The sequence below is a fragment of the Lichenostomus cassidix genome, chromosome 14, assembly GCF_008360975.1.
Source record: "Lichenostomus cassidix isolate B80296 chromosome 14, HeHo_3.0, whole genome shotgun sequence".
NCBI lineage: Eukaryota > Metazoa > Chordata > Aves > Passeriformes > Meliphagidae > Lichenostomus > Lichenostomus cassidix.
This window is the reverse complement of record NC_139495.1, coordinates 4,865,956-4,886,197: the sequence shown is the minus strand read 5'-3', so window position 1 is coordinate 4,886,197 and position 20,242 is coordinate 4,865,956. Positions and strand designations below refer to the sequence as shown.

General features: G+C 49.3%; 1 protein-coding gene across 4 annotated transcripts in view; it reads left to right on the top strand.

Annotated features, from left to right (window-relative positions):
* The window catches only part of ELFN1 (extracellular leucine rich repeat and fibronectin type III domain containing 1), a 101,924-nt gene extending 82,069 nt beyond the window's left edge, over positions 1–19,855 (top strand). For 2 of the 4 annotated variants that reach the window (XM_085074567.1, XM_085074569.1), the window contains exon 4: positions 16,261–19,855. In XM_085074567.1, coding sequence (XP_084930693.1) covers positions 16,703–19,093 — 2,391 coding nt within the window. In that variant the 5' untranslated portion in view covers positions 16,261–16,702 and the 3' untranslated portion in view covers positions 19,094–19,855. Of the gene's footprint in view, positions 1–1,220; positions 1,477–16,260 lie in introns of all 4 variants that reach the window. The other 2 variants (XM_085074570.1, XM_085074571.1) reach the window with 2 other exon arrangements.
* Positions 19,856–20,242: the final 387 nt, after the last annotated feature.

Here is a 20,242-nt window from a genome sequence, read left to right as displayed (position 1 = left end):
AAAATAACCCAAAACGTTGACTTGTGCCCCCAGTCTGCTACCAAATCGAGTTTTGCTATCTTGAATCTTCTCACAAGGCAGAATGTCTGGGATTTGTCCAGCCAGCTGAAGCCATTGCTGCAGGATGATCTCACTTTGGGCAATCCAAGAGCTCCAGACATCATGTTGAAGGCACCACAGGGGCATGGAGAGGGTGCAGCCCTGCCCCAGGACAGCCAACCTGTCCCCAAACAGCATTTGTGCTTGTAGTGACAGAGCCCCTCCACCTCCCAGGTAACCACTGCCTTGCTCCACGAGCCTTTTTTGTCCCCAAGCCTAACCTGATTTCTCTTGCTATAATTTAAGCTGATTATTTCTTGTCCGGTCCACCATGGACATAAAGAACAGATTATTCTCTTCCCCTTAGCAGCAGCCTTTTAAGCACTTGAAAACTGTTATCACATCTCTTCTTCCATCATCTCTTTTAGGCTAAATAACCCAGTTCTTTCAATCTTTCTTTGTAGGTCATGTCTCATAGACCTCTGATCATCCTGTTTGCTCTGTGCTGCCTACAGCAGCGCCACCTCCTTTCTGATACAAGCTGCCAATACCAGGATCTACTCCAGTGTAGACCTCACCAGCCCTGAACAGATAAAAAAGATGATTTTGTGAGACTCCTAGGCCATGCTGCAGCTCATATATCCCAGGGCTCTGTCTGCCTCTTGAAGCGACATGGATACTTCATGTTCAGCTTGTGACCTGATATAATTCGTAGACCTTTTTCAGGGGAGCTATTGCTTGTGGGCTCAGTGTTTCCCATGGGGTTTTGCAAAAGGCAGGAATGAAACATCTCGAACGAACATTGTGTTCCCTTGTGTTTGTCAGTCTCCTCCAGGTCCTGATTTTGGTGTGTTCATGCATTCAAAGCACACTTTTGACTAGGCTGTGTGATACCTGGGTTAGATGTTACTCTGTCCATGCTGAAGATGCTTTATTGATGATCCTTTCAGTTGCTGACTTCCATTACCTCATAATTCCTAGTGTTTTATCTCTTTTGTGCATGTCCTTTCACTGCCTAAGACATGCTTGGGTTTAGCACTGGTTAATCAGTATTTTATGCAAGAAATATGAGATTTTCAATTTTCTGCAGCCAACAGAGCATTGAAAAGCCAGTCTCCATCCCCCAGGAGCTGTTTTGAAGTGAGCTGAGCCTATTCCCATGACTTGACTTTTTTCCTCAGAAGCTGGAGGTTTCTGTTCAGAAGGACTCTGTGGTGGAAAGCTGAAGGCTGCTCCCTGGGGCTCAAACCTAAAGGGACTCAGTGCAAGGAGTCCAGACGATCCCAGGGGAAGCACTTGCACCACCCAGCCGTGGAGTCAGTCTCCAATGGATATTTAAATCGTTTATGCAGTGTGGAAAAGCCCGTGCCCCAGAGATGGGCAGGACTGATGCTGCTGCTCAGTGAGGTGAGCAGGAGAAGGAACCCTGTGCTGCAGGTGAGCCTGGGCCAGAGCCAACCTGCCAGCAGACCTGCCTGGCTGCCTGTCCTCCTCCCCCGGGGCTATCCCAGCCTCAGCTTTGTTCTCCTGCAGGCAGCAGCGCTGGAAATCCCAGTCATGCGAGAGGTCTCGAGGGGAGGGAAATGCAGGTCACTGCTGGGACAGGCGTTCTGGCAGGGGAGCCACGCTAAGGTACTTGGGTTGTGATAGTAATTAATGTGGACATGGCTGGTAATGGCAGAGCTGGTGCTTCGAGTAAGTGCACAGAGGCAGGAAATGAACCCCATCAATTTTTAAGGTGTCAGCTGTTCCGTGGGGCAGCTGCAGAGATGGGAATGACCAGACCTGGTTTGTCAGGCAGGTCCTGCCCACAGCTGGCAGCTGGATGCAAACACACTCCTCCCGTGCTTTGGGGTGGATCTGCCTGGCTGCCTGCAGGGAGAGGGCCCTGGGAAGATGGAAATGGTCCCAGAGTGTGTTAGCAAGACTGTAGGGGACAGTGGGATATTCAAGCACTCAAGCAATGGGTGTGTTACAGGGTGATCGGTTAGGTGAGAGTCTCTGTGTGGCTGTTTGCAGCTATTCAGTCCCTGCTTGCAATGGGTCCCAATCAGCAAAGCATGTTTGACTGCAGGTGAGGGCATATCCACACCAAACCCTTCTCTGGGAGTGGAAGAACCCCTTTTTGTCTAGGACCTGAGTGGTATTTCTAATATTTGGGAAACCACCCTGTTCCCACTGAAAACCAGGTGTCTCTTGTTCCCAGTTCCCGCAGTGTCAGGACAGAGATTGTCGCAGAGTGGGTGTTTTTATGGACTGGCTGCTCTCTCCCTTCACAGTTCTAATTAAGTTGTATATTTTGGAAGTAAAAATGTCCTTTTTGATTATATCGGTCAGGAAAGCTCTCCAGCATCTCCAAGTAAAGAGAAGGGAAGAGTCAAGTGATCAAAGGCAGGCTATAATGAGCTATCAGAGGCAAGCCCAAGGGCAGTGGGGGCAAAAGGGCTGTTGTCACTCTGTCTCGTGATGCTCAGCTGGCTCCCTGCTCCTGCACACTCCTGTCCCCAAGCTGAGGATTTGGGTCTGCACTCCCTAAACACACTCATGGGAAGATACAGTCCCTGCCACGAGGGCAGCATGCTTTAAATACACACAGTGGAGAGGAGGGATGCTCACCTCACTTTAGGGATGGGACAGACACATGCCAATCCCAACGCCCTTCTCCCCACAGGGGTGAGAGCATCTGGTTGCTGTGGAAGAGCTGGAAACCCTGCAGGAGTTGTCTGCCAGGAGAGGCACTGTCTTGGCAGCAGGCAGAGATCTGGGGCACTGATGAGAGGAAATCTAGGGCATCAAAGAGCAGAGATCGGGATAATCAAGGAGAAGAGATCTAGGGCATGGAGGAGCAGAGATGTAGGTAATCAAGGAGCAGAGATCTAGGGCATCAAAGAACAGAGATGTGGATAATCAAGGAGCAGTGATTTAGGGCATGGAGGAGAAGAGGTCTAGGTAATCAAGGAGTAACAATCTGAGGCATCACGTGGGGTTGCTGTAGGACATCAAGGAGAGGAGATCTGTGGCAGTGGAGAGGGTCATGCAGGAAGGTGGAGACAGGACTAATGTCCATCCCTGACCAACATTTCATAGTCCAGAGGAGAGAGGGGCAAACTTCCACAAGAAGTGTGGCACAGTAAGCTCCCAGGGCTGTTCAGGACAGCTGAGCCTCGACTGGCAGCCCCAGGCTCCTCCAAGGAGGAACCATGGAGTTGCTTCAGCCAGCAGGAGGGAGCCTGCCTCCACATCAGCAGGCAGCAGTAAACATGATCTGTCTGGAAAACAGAGCCACGTTAACAGTTATTGATCTATAACTTTTAACCAATTTCTTTTTTACAATATTGGATTGCGTGCTAATATTAGCTTTTTATGGTTGGCACTAGGCAAACTCCACTCCATCAGTGAAAAACAGCTCCTGTGGGCCAATCTACACCTCCCATTGAGCTGAATGATAGAGGACTGGAACAATATTTTTTGACAGATCAGTTCCTGTTCAGGGTAGCGGTGGCCATTATGCAAATGGAGCTATAAGAAGTTTAAAAGTCTGGAACCATTATATTTCTTTATTTCATTAACATCAATGCAGGCAGGCAAGTTAATACAACAGAGTGATCCCATTGCAGGGCTTGCACAAAATGGTCCCCCCATCATTTAACAGCACTGGTGATTTCCCCTACAGGTGCTCCCAGCAGCTGTAGTGGGGCACTGAGGCATTTTTCTCATCGTGCAGCTGGGAGAGGGGTGGGTGACAAATGCCTGTGAGCAGATTAGTGCACAGGAATCCTCTGCCTGAGCTGGCAGATGGCTGGGAGGGCCCTGCTCCTGGCAGCAGGCAGACATCCAGGAGGATGGGGGACGAGTAGGGGATCCATTACAAGGGCCTGATTTCCCACTGCCCCTTGGGGATCTGCTCCTCCACCTCAGAGCACAAAATCTCTCACGTGGTTCCCACACCCCTAATTCTCTGCACGGGCCAGGAGGAGCTGCTTGGGCAGAGCTGCCCTGGAGTCACAGAGGGCACAGAGGCTTAAGAATGTAAGATTCAGGTTTACAGGGCAAGGCAGCACTAGAGCATGGTGTTAATGGGTGTTAAGTCCATTTCCTCCAGCTCTGGTGCTGGACACACACATTTTGCCAGCACAACAGCAATATGAGGAGCTAGGCACTCACACTCAGATATTTGCATAAATCTGGAAAATAAAGATCATGGCATGCCACACTAATGGATCCCAACACTACAATAGCTCCATTATAAATGGCAATGTCTTGGAGCATTACTGCTAAAGACTCTACCTTTTAGTGTTGAAACTTTTAATTGATTTTAAAATACACGATCAATCACAGTTAATCAAGGAATCATGAAGAAGCTATCGTACACAAATACGCAAAGACAGCATATAAACTACAATTAATGACCACTTAAACAATGGTGGGAATGAAAATAGGATTATTTATTAGAGTTTATCAACAGTAATGGATAAAGTAATGAAGCAGTTGCACGGTGGTGTGTTAGAAGCCAAAATTGGTGATATTTAATACCAAGTGGCCATAAGTGACTTTTCAGTGAATGGGTCAATGGCACAATTTAGAGCAATTTTTTTCGAGTTAGATACCTCTAAACACCACCATGGCCCTGCAGCTGCTGGTGGAGGTGATCCACCCTGAAGGAAGGATGTAAAAAGTAATTCCTGGGTTCTCACCACAAACCCCATCTCTGTCCTAGGGCCAGTCAAGCCCACCAGGTACAGCTTTTGTCAGTGTCAGGGGGACCTGTAGCTCCCATCCAAAAACACCTCTGGGCTGCCTTTAGCCAAATGCCCATCTGTAACCTGCCAGGGAGCTGTCCAGTGCAGTTAGACAGCTCTTAGTGTTATGGGGAGTGGTTAAAAACCCAGCTGGGTGCTCTGTCCCATCCTTGGAGAGCCAGTTATTTGTCTCAGGGTGGCAAACAGCCTGATGGGCCAGAAAAGGGTGAGCAAAGCAAGGGCTGGGAGTTATTAAAGCCTGAGCCAAGGACAGGGAGCTTGGGCAGGGCAAAGGAGGTGAATTCCATGGAGGCATCTAGAGGCCCCTGAGGTCTGTCCTTGTCCACAGCTCCAGGTGGTCTGTCCAGGATTTAGTAGAAAAGGCTATTTTGTCTAAGCTGGCTTTATTCACACCCACGTAGCAAGAGCCTCACAAGCACAGAGCCAGGCACTGCTGAGGCACACACTGACACAATCCTACCTGGGCTGCCTGCAGACCCAGTTTGCTCTTGGCTGTGCTGGATCAAGAACTTCCTGTGTCCCCAAGCAATGCCTGCTGTCCCCAGGGAGAGCCAGAGGCATGGGGATGTGGCACTGAGACAGGGAGCAGTGACAAAACCCCATAATGCAGTTCTTGCCTTCCTGCTGTGCAGTTTGCAGCTCGGCAGTCAGAGCTGTTTTGTTCTCTGAATTAACAAGCAGCACCCAGATCCCCATTCCTCCCTGCTGGGCACATGGTGCAAAGGAGAGACAGTGATGAAACAGCTCCTGGTGAGGAAAAAGGGAGAGTCCAGAGGAAAGTTTGTCCTGTTGCACCATTCCTTTGAAGGCTGGTGCAACCTAACTCCAAAAAACACCACCAGCACAGTCTGCTTGCTGGTGTAGAAAGGTGGGGACTGTGTGAGCCCCTCTTTCCCTCCTGGGGCAGGAGTGTGGGGATATTCTTGTGCTCAGCCCTGTCTGTAGTGAGATGGAGGTCTCATGCTTGACGGAGGGCTGCTTTTAGCACTGCGCTTACACTGCTATTAGTCATCTCAAATCTCTGAAAAGGAGCTTGACACCAGGTCAGCCCCCATAACCACATCTTCCCTGGGGCTTTGGAGGGGGCTGAGGATGCTGCAGCCCCTCTCTTCCAGCCCTGCCTGCCAGCAGCCTCCTTTCCCACAGTGCTTGTGCTCGCTCGCATGGATCAATGTCTTCCTCTCCTCCACCGTCTCTTTTATTGCCTTGCAAGTTGGCCCCAGGATGTTTTATCACACCACAGCACATAATACAAATGAAAAACAAAGGGGAAAAGTTTGAATCATTTTTTTAATATATTCATCTCTGTGCTGGGGAACAATGATCCATCTGATTAAATCCGCATGCTAGAGTTTATTAAACCAGGTTGGCCTCTCGCTTTCTCTCTCCTTTAGGCAGGGACAGGCTCATTAAAATGAACATGCTCTGCTCCCTCCCCAGTGCAATCCCGCTTCTCACAGTCCCTGTGCTGCTGCTATCTTGGAGACATCGCCAGGAGCTGATGAATAGAGCTCTGCAGCTCTGTTTTCTCTGGTAGCAGCACAGCAGCTGAGCCAGGTTTGGCTTTTTGGCAAAGGGCTGAGGAGATGCCTTCAGCCTCAGGCTGCTGGGAGCACACATCCAAGGAAAGGCCCCTTAAAACTGGAGGGACTGACCACCTCACTCTAGCCCTGCCCCAGCACCTGATAGGACATTTACCTCCTCCTGGGCTCTGTTTCCCATCTGTAAAATGGGTTTTGTGGGCACTGCTTCCCCATTAGGATAATTAATGGCTATAAAGCAGTTTGGATCCTGCACTAAGAATAAACCCATCAGCAATGACAAGGTGACAAGTGGGCATCTAAGACACTCTCTCCCTGGGACCAGGTCCCTGTGTAGGCTCCTAGGTCTGCCAGCAGCTGCTGTGCCTGCAGCTCCAACATTCCTTGGGATGCCTCAGCAGGGTCCCCAGCCCACCCAGCCATCCTCACCAGGAGGCATTTCCAGCAGGTTGGTATTTGCTGCAGCTCCTCTGCTTCCTCAGGAGCCCTTCAGAGGCAGCCTAAGTCTGTTCCACCCCGGCAATAACAGTGGCTTAGACCCTGTAATCCCTCCTTTACTTGACTTTGGGTTATTTTGAGCAGGAGATTAAAGGAGATTATCTGCATCACCTGAGATGCTGCACTTTCTATCACTGCCCCCTTTCCTCCATCCCCAGGGGCTCACCCAGTCCCAGGCAGCCAAACCCCTCCCTCCTTCCCATATTCTCTGCCACACTCTTGTCTTGGGACAGCTGTATGTCCACAGGGTGCTGCCATGTCATGGTCCATCATCAGCCTTGCTTCCCAGATCCAGCTTCTCACCTGGCTGCCCATGTGTCCTGCCTCCTGAGCTGAGTCCAGAGAAGCTCCACAGGAGGGGAAGACAAAGCAGGGCACCCCAGCATGCTGTAGCACTAATTGGGATTAGTTCTGCAGGCTTCTCGAGGAGGAGGTGGCAGCAGAGAGGATAAAGTCCTCCTTCGGGCACTAGGAGCTTGGCAGGGTGTGTTGGGTTCAACAGCAGACATTTACTGCCACAGCCAGAGGATGCAGAAGGATTGTTTGGGATATCCCATTTGGGATATCCCACACTATTAAAAAAAAAAATCTAAATAACACAGGAAAAGCACTGAGAAATGTCTGTTTCATGCCCAAGGAGGAATCCCCATCACCTAGCAGCATCCAGCCATGGGCAGGGAGCTCCTTTCCATGTTCTGGAGACCACGTGCTGCTCTCCAGCTCGCTTCAGCTTGGATTTTGCAAAGCACTTGGCACTGGCTTGAATTCCTCCCGAAACCCTTGCTGAAATCAGCAGCTTTATTAAATGGAAGTCTAAACAGGCAGAGCTACGAGCAATGACCAGAAATGTTAATTTACCTTCCTTTATGACTTAGAGATGCTCAAACATCCCAGTGGGGGAAAGCAAGTACTGAGAAGTGATTGTTTCCCTGGGAAGCAAACTCCCACACATGGCATGGCACCAGCATGTGTGACCTGTGCTCACATCCATGGCAAGCTCACACCTTCACGGGCTGTTTTTCCTCATTTCAGACTATATCAGCCTGGAATCCATCTGCCACCCTGGAAATTAATAGCAATCATTAAACAAAAAGAGCTGGCAAAAAGAAGCCTGAGGTGAAAAGCAGCTATTTCTGCCAGAAAAAAAATTAAAACTATTTAGACATACAGAAAGTCATTTATTACTGTGAAGTCCTCCCTCCACCTGGGGTTTAAATCTCATTACAGTTTGTCCAAAACAGATGTTACCCTTTTAGCAGTAGATTATTAACAATAAACTCCAATCCTCCAAAGAGGGTAGGTGTTTTGGGTTCACTTGCTTTTTTGACTTGGTAACCTCCACAGGAAATGTTTATGAAAAGGACAGACAATCCAAACACTGGCATAGCTCCCTGCTTCTATTGTCTTGTACTCCAGAGTTTCTTTCCACTTTGCATATCTTCTGGACAAGCAGGGAAACACAGAGGCCCAGAGAGTGGCCACAGCCCTTGCTGAGGAGCAGACAGGATGTTGAGGAAGAGCTTTGTGTGCTGCAAACCCATGCTAACACCCTGTAGCTCCTAGTGCTGCTTTTCCACCATCAGTTTATCACTGACCATGTGTCCTGACAGGTTTTCTTGGAATCTAGAATATCCACAACCCACTTTTTCCAAACTTCTCTCCATCTGGCCACACACTTTTGGGTAGAAGGTTGTTTGGTTGAGCTTTAGGCTTGCTGGCACCATAAATAAACCCAGAGGAGTCCCCTTGTGTCCTCTGTGGGCAAAGATGGGCTTTGCTTGTCCCCACCAGTGCATGGGCATGCTCCAGGGGGAAATCAGCTAGTCTGGAGAGAAACACTGCCTGGCACCATGTTTGTCCTGCCAAGCCCACAGTGGAGTATCTTTGTTCTCTTTAGATTTAGCATAATAAAGATACCTGCTCAGGAGTCTAGGAGCCTTTTAATCATGCTGTAAACATAATCAAATGAGACATTAATAACAGCTCTGCACACATATGGCCATCTGGCTGCCCAGCCATCTCCCTGACCATCTCAGGTAGCAGGAAGCACATTCCCAGTGTCCTCCAGAGACACCATTAAATAGATGTTCTCACAATGCCTCTCAGCATGCCTGCAAAGGCAGTGAGAACCAGCTATTTTGGGACTGCTGGTGGTGAAGCCAGTGCCAGCATCTCAGGGCTGCCTCAGAAAACACTTTTTGCTATCAGTACAATTTTTCCTGCACCCCGAGGGAAGCATCAAGAGCTCTCCTGGGCCATGTATGTCTGTGAGTAGTTACTGCTGGAAGAGAATCTTTCCCTCAGCACAGCACATCTCAGGCCTTCAGGCTTTACAGTTTATACCCAATCCCTTCATGGAGCCCTGAGGGGTCCAAGGGGAGCCCCAAGAAAGCAGTGTGCTCACCTCCCTACAGCTGTGTGGTATTCTTGGGATGAATCCATGGCATGTTCTTTCACTTTGTGTCAAGGGCATGATGGAGTAACTGCAGGGGTTGTGCTGGTGGGAAGAAAAGGCTGTAAGTCATGGCTGAAATGAAGCCATTAATGAGTAGCTGAGGTGAATAAACACACACAACCATCTTGTGGACTCTGCCAGAGGGTACAGTCACTGCTGCCTCACATCCCTGTTTCTCCTCATGTGCTAATCTGCACCAGCCCTTCATCCTCTCACCTCCATCCCAGACCCAGCTGGAGCACAGACTGCAACATCCAGGCCAGCACCACCAGGCTGGGACCAATGATCTGCCTGCCAAATATCCAAATAAATTTATATTTGTTTGTAGCATGGGTATCTGACCCATGAGGAGTGTCCTATTAAAAAAACTAAAAGGTGAGTGTCTGTTCCCACTGCTGAAACAACAGACCCACAGCCTGGTAAAGTGTTTTTCTGTAGAAACACAGCATCTGTTTGGGTTAAGAGGGCAGGGTTGGAAATGTTGATGAGGACCTGAGTTGACCTAGGGAAGAGTCTCCTCCAAGAGCAGACAAACCTGAGCTGCTCCAGCAGAGCCACCTGCAGGAGCAGGGCTGTGATGGGCAAGCTGTACGTGGAAGGTGGTCATGCTTGGTTTCCTCTGCAATGCTGTTATCCTGAATAAACATTAGATTGGTTTTGGAGGGCTGCCCAGATGATCATTAACCTTCTCCTGGCCCATGACAAGAAGCCAGCCTGCAGCACTGAGCTAAAATTAGGCTTGTAGGGCACTGGGGCTTGATCAGATATAGCAATATCTGGGCAGAAATCCCCTTCAGAAAGTGGATAGTCAGAGGGTCCAGCCTTGAGCTGGGCTCCTCAGCTCCAGAGGACAAGAGCCACATCATTCAAATTACAATAACTTGGGTTGGAAGAGACATCTGAAACTCTCCAACCAGAAAAGCAGGACGAGCTTCCAAGGTAAGCGAGTCAGTGAGAGGTTAGCAGAGGTGTTTATCTGCAGCACAAACAATTCCTGTGTGCAGGACACATGCTGGTGGAAAGGTGAATTCTGTTCTGCCTACCCAGAGATCACAGATCATGACCATGAAGTCTTTCAGGAGCTATATATTTTTTTTGTCCATCTCTCAACACTCAGCACTACAGCCCACCTACAAACTGTGCTGTTGCATTGGTCAGACATCCCTTCACAGGGGAAGGGCAGGATAGAAGGGGAAGTGTTCTGCAAGTACAACCACAAAAAAAATCAGAGCAAACCAGGCTCTTGCACCTTTAAAAATAATTTCTAGCAAAATTTCTAGCAAAATTTCTTTCACCATTTCACAGATCCATCACCAGATATCCCCCTGTGTGAAGGTGAGTTTTCCCATCTGGGAGGCAAAGGGTTATGTGGGTCTCCTGCAAAAATAAATTAATGAATGAAAGCAGTGAAACTCTTTTCCAAACAGCAGCAAAGATCTGAGCAAGGATGACAATGCAGCAGAGGAATGTCTGTGCTGAGGAACACCAGCAGCTCCACTTCCCAGCGTGGGGCTGGCTCCCCCCATTGCATCAGTGCTGGAAAAACATCCTTTGATCCTCAGCACTATTTACAGGGGAAAACAGGAGTCTTGCTTCCACACCAGACCTCTTCTTTTCCCCAGCCTACCATCAGCACAACCATCCCATAATGAAGCTCTGATGCAGACTGATTGTTTCTAAGGAAAAATCCCATCAGGCAAGGCTTTCTCCCATGGAAACACACCTTATTTCTAGGGTCGTGCTTGATCAGAGTTCTTACTTCTCTACATCCCCTAAAATCTTTTTTCTCTTCACCCTGCTCTGACTCTGCCCTTCTCATCACACTCCTCAGCTCCTTGAGGGCTCAACTGTGCTGTCACAAGCTGGAGCTGATGTTTCCTTGCTGCTCGTGCCCATGTTTTGGAAGGCTGGTTTAATACACAGGTAGCCCAGCTGGGTTTAAGGGGTTGCTCACCAAGAAGATCATTTATGCATTTACTTAAACTGAGCAGAGGCTTATGCTCAGTGGCCCACAGCAGTGTGAGATAGGGTTGTCATCTCAACAGACCCTGGGAACTAAGCAGCATGAGATGGATGTAAATGACTCCAGACTGTAGCTGAGTAACAGCAGAATAATCTTATTTTCTGAAATCCCAAGAGTTAACATGTCTTAAAAATATTGTCATTTTAAACCAGAATTTATCTTGCCATAGAACAGAAGGTTCTTAAAAATGTTTGTGCAAGCAGATCTGCTCTGGCCATTCCCAGGCTGCAGCTCTGGCCTCATCCTGGCTCTTGGAGGCACAATGGCTTTGGACTAGTGTTCCCCTCAGACATTGCAGCACCCAAGTTTAAATTAAATGGGATTGAATATCAACTTCCAGTAAAGATCATAACTTTTCCAATCAAGTTTTAAATAGGAACAAGCCAAGGAGAGATTTTTCCCAGCACCATACAGAGCCCATGAGTGTTGCCATACTGAAAATACTAATGTCCCTGTATAGAGACCAAGCATGTAATTTCTCCTTGTTTCTCCCAATGTCTCCTAGAAAAGTTATCTCTTTGCCATCCCTGCCACCTGGACACTTGCCATGCAGTCTGTGACCTCCCAGTCTCAGTAAAAGCTATCCTGGATGTGATGCTGGGCACTTCTCTCTCAGCCCCCCCTCCACCTCTCTGCTTCATTCCTTCTTAATCTCTCCTCAAGCCTCAGTGGAAAATATATCTCTTCTCCCTTGTCTGTTTTTCTTAAATAATAAATAATAGCAGGAGAGAGAGTAGAATTGACTGGAGAAGTCTATTATCTAACACTGTGAGGCATTTGGGAATAAGGTTGGGATGCACAAAATGCTGCCTAAACCCTGTCAGTAAAGGATATTAGGACCAGGACATCTGGATATAAAATAAGCTTGAATTTTACAGGCCTGAGCATCTTTATTATTCAGGGAGGTTGTGGTTCTGACCAACACCACCCAGCAGGACTCATGGAGCAAAGACCAGGAATATGAACGAGGAGAAAATCTGGTGCCTCTTAGCCAAATTTTCCCTCTCCACCTCTCTGAGTGACTAAACACTCATGTTTGTAATGTACAGCTCCCATTTTCCTCTTGCTCTCAGTGTAGTGGGGATCATTTTTGGATAAAACAGCCCAAGTGGCTGTGAAAGGGGATCTAAGAGAAGCTGGAGATGGAGCATGCAGGGAAAAGGAAGTTATGGAGATGCAGAAATGCCAAGGAGAAGAGCACTATTGTGTTTATACACACGCGCGCATGGTAATCTTGCGTTCCCTCAGTAAATGGAATCCACAGTTGGAAATAACTCATTCAGTAGAATAACAAAATTAGGAACTGAGTGCCAGCTCCCTTCCCAGCCCCCATGGCTGCTTTGTTTGCTTCCTTGCAGCTGCTGCTCTGGTTTAATTTTCTAAGATGCCGTTACTTGGGAAATGGAAGCAAAAACTTCCCAGCCAGCTTGCACTGGCTTTTGAAGCTCCAGCTTTACCTTTTCCTTTCCACCTCCCTTGCTGTGGGTTTTCAGCCAGGATGAGGATGCTGCTGTTCATCCAGTGCAGGCTGCAGCCTCGTGGGCATCTCAAAATTCCAGCCATGCCTCTTTGCTGCTGGGTTGTTGACAGGAACCAGGGCTGGAGAAGCAGATTTGGGTAGGAGGGGAGGATATCACAGTCAGGGCTGAGGATTAGCAGGGAGAAGCATGGATCTGGGCTCCAGCAGAGATATAGGATATCAGAGGAAATGTGCAGGTGGAGCAAGGAGTGAGGGAGTTGTCATTGCCCCTTTGCTGGCCTGTTAGCCACAAAAACCCAACAGCATCTCAGCTGGTCAAGCATTCTGCCTCCTGAGAGTGGAAGGAAAGGGAATCACAGCAGTGTCTGCAGGGCACAAGTAACTCTGCAGGAATGGTATTTCCTGGGTGGCTACCATGGCCTTGTCATGGATGTGGCCTGTTGTCATTGTCACCGTGGTGCCACACTTTAAGATACCTCTGACTGAGATTTAATCCATCATTCCAAAGCATTTCTATCATTATTCCACACTATCTTTATTTCTACCTTTTGCTTCTTTCTCCAGCAGTGAAGGAGACCCCCAAATTTCCACTTTCCTGGTTGTTTTTCATGTGAGAGTTTTGGTGGTTTATTCCTGGGTTTTCTCAGGCAGCTCTGTGAGGGTTCAGAGGACTGGGAAAAGTGATGTGCAATTGTGTTACCAGGAGAATAAACTCAGGACAACTGGGAAAAGATAAATCAGGCAGACAGGAGAGTCAAACCACTAGATCTTTGCTGGATGCTTGGTGCTGGTGTTGCTCAGGCACACATCCACACCCACCATGGGCTGGGATGGATGCTCTTAGAAGCCAACAAGATGAACAATTATGCCTTTACAAGACCCACTTCTCCACTCCCCAGTCATGTCCTGGTGATCTAATAAAAAGGGATATTAGCCCCTTCTTTCCTCTGTCACATCTCCTTAATGCTGTCGTTTTATTCACACTTTGTAAAGCAAATAAACCAGCAAATTGCTTGCTTTAATGAGCTGAAATTAAACTTGGGCTGCTGATAAAATGCCATTTCTCCTTTCTGTTGTTGGGAAGGACTTGGCTGATAGGCAATGTATGGGAAAGCAGAGAAAACACACAGTGGAAGCCTTACTGAACGTGGTTAAGTCATTTACTGCTGCTCTTCTTCATCCCCAACACCTCCAATAAGATGGGGGAGGCACATGGGTGCTACAGGGGAAGGCTATAGGGGATCAGCCTGGCAAGCTATTGCTTAGGCTCTGCAGGCCAGGAGCACCTTTCTCCCACACCATTAGGGGTAATATGCCTCCCCACAGGCTGCAGGAGGAGCTGCACACCAGGCTGCTCCTGTGGCAGAGGACAGCACACCTAAAGTCCCCACCTGCAGCACAATGCCTGTGCTGGGATTTTCATCCCAACAAGAGGAGCTCAGGGCACTTTGCTTCAGTCTCCCACCACCCCGTGAAGTGCTATCATTATCTCACGGTGCCGGAGAGGAGGCTGGAGTGCAGAGAGGTTAATTGAGTTGTCTAACACCAGAGGGATGCAGCAGCAGACGTGTTTCAGTCTGGCACTGCAGCCTGTGTCTCGCTGTGGGGGTGGCAAGGGGGGCAATCACCTGCAATCTCCCAGGGAGCACAGTCCCTTGTCCCTTCCTCGCTGGCTCTGAGGACTCAGCTGTGTTAAAATGAACTTCCTAGGTGCTGGCAGAGCATGGTGACAGCACATGGTGGACAAGGGAAGCCTCATGTGCAGAGGTGATGTGAGAGAAGGTCTTGTTATTCATGTAATGGAAGCCCAGCTGTCACCAGGGAACAGACTCATTGCTCACAATCCAACCAAATAAACTGTTTTACTGATTGTTATTGCTGGCCTGTTTACCAAGGTATAAACTGAATGGTGAACAGGGATCTCTGCAGTGAAATATAGTGTCCTTCCCTGACTGGAGGGTATTGTGGTATTGCCAGCTCCTGGTATTGTGGCTGGAAAAGAACCTGATTTCTCTGGGACAAGGGTCAGAGTATAACATCTGCCTCTAGACAGTCAGCCCCATGTAGCACCAAGAGCTGTCCATTCACTGCCTGGGCACTGTGAAATGGCTGAACTGTTTCTGGTTTATACTATTTTTCAGATTTAATGAAAGACAGTTTGGATGTATGATGTGGCTCTATCTCCTGCACAACTTCCCAAGAAACCTCCAGTTCTTAACAGCTTTGTTTTCAAGGAGTATTGGTGGTGTCTTCCCTGCCCTTGGACAGGAGAGGCCACCAGAGCTCTCGTTCCCAAAAAAAGTTCCAAGAAGGATTTTTCTATATAGGCCATGATGATTTCTCCCCATTTGTGGGCAACTCCATCTCTGCTGCAACATCTCGCTGCATCCATCCTACCAGCTTAGAGTTCTGTTTGGCAGCAGAGATATCCACAGATGATATTTTCAAGATCTTGTGGAAAAGCATGACCCAGGAGATGCTGGTTCTTATGCATTTCTCACTTTTGCCTTCCTGTTTCCATAAGAAATTAAAAAAGGAAGTTAGAGCTGTCCATGGATATTTGTGTTTAATCAAAAATTTAGGGAAAAAAAAAAGGAAAATGTGAGCCAGGAATGAGTTTTTCTGTGGGAAGTGAGGCTGCTGGCAGCCCCACAGGTTTGTGTCTACTGAAGACTTTTCCTAGTCTTCAAACAACTGTTTCTGGCTGGGGAGGGAAGGTCTTGTCCCATTCCTCCCAAACGCTGTTGCTATGCCACTCAATGTTTGCTGGCCTTCCACACCTCTGCACTATTTCACCTGGGAGGGGAGAGACGTCTTGGAGAAAAACAAGCCCCAGCCAGGGACAAGGACACTGAGTGGTTCCCAACCACAGCAGTGAGTTTTGCAAAGAGTGCCCTGAAACTCCGGCTCAGGCTCCCAGAAACAGGACAAGCTGATGCTGGGCTGTGTCCCAGGTGCCACACAGCAGTGCAGGCAGAGAGACACGTTGTCCTCGACCAGCACCCCTTCTGTGGGCACTGCTGCCAAGCACACCAGCACACGAGACAGTTAGGATTCCCCTCAGCAAAACGCTGCAGCATCAAATCTACATCAGAGCGAGTTGTCTAGACTTCATGTGCTCTCAGCGGAGAGGAACAGACACTTCTGGGGCATCACTCCTCTCCTCCTAAGGTAGACACCTAAATAGGTCAGACAAACGGTGCTCTGGATGTGTGTTGGTCTCTCAATTGCCAAAAAAGTGATGCTGGACAAGGGCTCGGAGGGTGACCTCAGTGGTCAGTGACCACCTCCCCTTGTGGTGCCAAATAGTGCTGGTGGCAGCCAAAAAACCAAAGGCTCCTTGAAAGGTGGCTGCCAGAGTGAGAAGGCAAGTGACTAACTTTGAGGGGAGTTAGATGAATCTCCAACACCTCTAAATGCTGTCTTTCCTTTGTGCTTAGTTTGTGTTTGTGTTTTGTTTTGAGCAGGTGAGCCGAGGGCCTGAGGGGGACAGCCAAACGCACGGAGGCACATGGAGATGGGGACCAGCGCCGCAATGGGCAGCAAAAGGAAAACGAGGAGAAGTACTATAAAAAATGAGAGGAAGGCTTGTCTCTAAGCCTGAGCAACTCCTCCGCACAGGCGCTGAACTTCATGACTCCCTCCTCGAGATGCCAGAGGCTTGGTGATGTGGGACCAGCCTCAGCCACCCAGACCTTGGTAGCAGCCCCTGGCTGCTGGCTGCTGAGTACCGAGGGCACCGAGGTCCACTTTCTCCACGGACACTTCCCTCCCGTCTCCGAGCCATGAGGAGAAGGGAGAGGCGAGCCAAGCTGCCGAAGGAGCACTAGCCCTCACCTTCCCAGCCCCTGTCCTGTTCCCCGCTTCCAGCAGACCAGGAACCCCTTCTCCGCGCTGCCCTTCCAGATGGCAGGTCGCCGGTGGGCCGCGACGTCAGCCCTCTGCATGTGCGTGGCGGCCGTGTCTCTCCTGCACGCCGGCGGGGTGCGGGCGGACTGCTGGCTCATCGAGGGGGACAAGGGCTTCGTCTGGTTGGCCATCTGCAGCCAAAACCAGCCCCCCTACGAGTCCATCCCCCAGCAGATCAACAGCACCATCGTGGACTTGCGGCTGAACGACAACAAGATCAAGAGCGTGCAGTACGCCTCGCTCAGCCGCTTCGGCAACCTGACATACCTCAACCTGACGAAGAACGAGATCTCCTACATCGAGGACGGTGCCTTTTCAGGACAGTTCAACCTCCAGGTGCTGCAGCTGGGTTACAACCGACTGAGGAACCTCACCGAGGGCATCCTCCGGGGCCTGGGGAAGCTGGAGTACCTCTATCTCCAGGCCAACCTCATCGAGACCGTCACCCCCAATGCCTTCTGGGAGTGCCCCAACATAGTGAACATTGACCTGTCCATGAACAGGATCCAGAGACTGGACAGCAACACTTTTCGGGGCCTAAACAAGCTCTCTGTCTGTGAACTCTACAGTAACCCCTTCTACTGCTCCTGCGAGCTCCTGGGCTTCCTGCAATGGCTGGAGGCCTTCACCAACATGACACGCACCTATGACCGGATGCAGTGCGACTCCCCACCCGACTACATGGGCTACTACTTGTTAGGCCAAGGCCGGACTGGCTACCGCAATGCTCTGAGCATGCTCTCTTCCCTTTGCACTGGTGGCTCCTACACTGTGATCCCTCGTTTTATCCCTCCCAGGTACCAGGTGACCACGGTGCCCTCCGAAAGCCCCTGCTCCGAGGAGGAGTGCTCCTCCGGCGACGGCACGACGCCGCAGTTCTCCCTCTTCACGCCCATCGGTGAGACGGAGGTGAGGCCCAACATCCAGGTGAAGCACCTCAACCACAACTCGGCCGTGCTCACCGTGCAGATCCCCTACCCCTTCAGCAAGATGTACATCCTCTCCCAGTTCGAAAACGGCTTCTCCTCCATGATCACCAAGCTCAGGAAGAAGGAGGAGAACATCACCGTGAGCAACCTAGTAGCACAAAGAGATTACACCTACTGTGTGGTCTCTGTTCACCAGTACTCCAAGTACAACCACACCTGCGTCACCATCACCCCCACCAGACCCAACCGCAAGGAGCCGGTGCCCACCCCTTCCACTGCCACCCATTATATCATGACAATCCTGGGCTGCCTCTTCGGCATGGTGATTGTCCTGGGCGTGGTGTATTACTGCCTCCGGAAGAGGCGCCAGCAGGAGGAGAAGCACAAAAAGGTGGCCGGCAGCATGAAGAAGACCATCATCGAGCTGAAGTATGGGCCAGAAATGGAGACCACCAGCATCACCCAGCTGTCCCAGGGACAGATACTGGGTGGGGAGACAGTGACCCGCATTCCCTACCTACCTTCTGCTGGCGAGGTCGAGCAGTACAAGCTGATTGACAGCAGCGAGACCCCCAAGGCCACCAAGGGCAACTACATGGAGGTGAGGACGGGTGAGCAGCCTGAGAGGAGAGACTGTGAGCTGTCCCTGCCACCAGACTCCCAGGGCTCTGTGGCTGAGATCTCCACCATTGCCAAGGAGGTGGACAAGGTGAACCAGATCATCAACAACTGCATCGATGCCTTGAAATCCGAGTCCACCTCCTTCCAAGGGGTGAAATCGGGGGCAGTCTCCACGGTGGAGCCTCAGCTGGTGCTCTTATCAGAGCAGATCCCCAGCAAGCATGGATTCCTTTCCCCTGTCTACAAGGAAAGCTACAACCACCCTCTCCAGCGACACCACAGCATGGAGGCAGCCCCCAAACGCTCCAGCACCTCTTCCAGCGGCTCCATACGGAGCCCCAGGTCCTACCGCTCCGAGGGATCGGGCCACAAATCCGAAGCCAAATACATCGAGAAGACATCCCCCACCACCGACACCATCCTCACTGTGACTCCGGCCGCGGCCATCCTGCGGGCAGAGGCGGAGAAGATCCGCCAGTACAGCGAGCACCGGCACTCGTACCCCAGCTCGCACCCCGGGGAGCAGCACGACAGCATGGGCGGCAGGAAACCCTCCATCCTGGAGCCTCTGACCCGTCCTCGCCCCAGAGACCTGGCCTACTCCCAGCTCTCGCCTCAGTATCACAACCTGAGCTACACCTCCAGCCCAGAGTACACCTGCAAACCCTCGCACAGCATCTGGGAGCGCTTCAAACTCAACCGCAAGCGGCACAAAGACGAGGAGGAGTACATGGCAGCCGGCCATGCCCTACGCAAAAAGGTCCAGTTTGCCAAAGACGAGGATCTTCACGACATCTTAGACTACTGGAAGGGCGTCTCTGCCCAGCAAAAGTCCTGAGTCCTCACACAACTCGTGACTTAACACACTAACTGGACCAAAAGAAATCCGCAGCAGCTATTTTTATTCAGACTGTCTTTGAAACAAAATAAAATTTAAAAACAAAAAAAAAAAGAGAATCAATTAAAAAAATAAAAGAGAGAACAAATAATGAAAAAAATCTATAAATATTCTATATAATATATAAAGTGAGATATTAAAATGTCCTCACGTTGGTGAGACATGCACCAAATTTGAACACGAACTTTGCAAAACAAACAAACTGTGGAGTGGAAAAAAAAAGTTTTGTTTCATTTTGTTTTTTAAAAAAAATATATAAGAAAAAAGAAAAAAAAGAATATAAAATGAAAATGAAAGAGCGGGCAGAGAGCTGAGGTCTGGCGTTTCCCAATATTGCATTGCATGAGTCCCTATTCCGTGATTTTGTGGATTCTTTGTGAACAGTTTGTGTTCTTCCTTCCCTTCCAAAATCAACAGCGACAAAAACAGCAACACAAACCAAAAAGAGACCAGAAGGAGCTCCATCTTTTGGGCTGTTTTTGCAAACGGAGTCTTCCAGTTTAGACTTTCACCCAGTTGAAGGCCCGTTCACATTTTCACTCACTAAAAGGTTTTACCACACATTGCATTGTAAACCGAAGTCGTTAATTGTACAGAGAAAATTTCTATATTTGCAATGTTTGCTGTATAATGAGAAAGAGAGAGGAGAAAAAAAATAATACTACATCTACTAAAAAAAAAATATATATATATCTATATTCACCTGTTTGTACCAGGTTTTAATCATGGATTTTAGAGAAAGAGATGGATGTTTGTTTGAAGGACTTTTTTGTTGGTTGGTTGGTTGGTTGGTTGGTGGGGATCTTTTGGAGGGAGGAGTGTTTGGATTTCTAAGTGTTTGGTTTTTATTTCTTCCACCAATTTCTGTGTCCAAGTTCTCATCACTTCTAAGTGCATTGAAGAAAAAAGGCACTTAGCCAAGAACATAGAATCCCTCACCTTATTCCAGGTGGGAAACCATCACCACCAGGAACTGGGAAGGGGATGAGAAGTGAAGGGCTCTTGGTTGAGCAGGATCCACCATGCAGTGGGATTTCTCCTGCAAATTAAAAGGTGTTGGTCTCTGCCCCTAAACAGATGTGCTGGGCA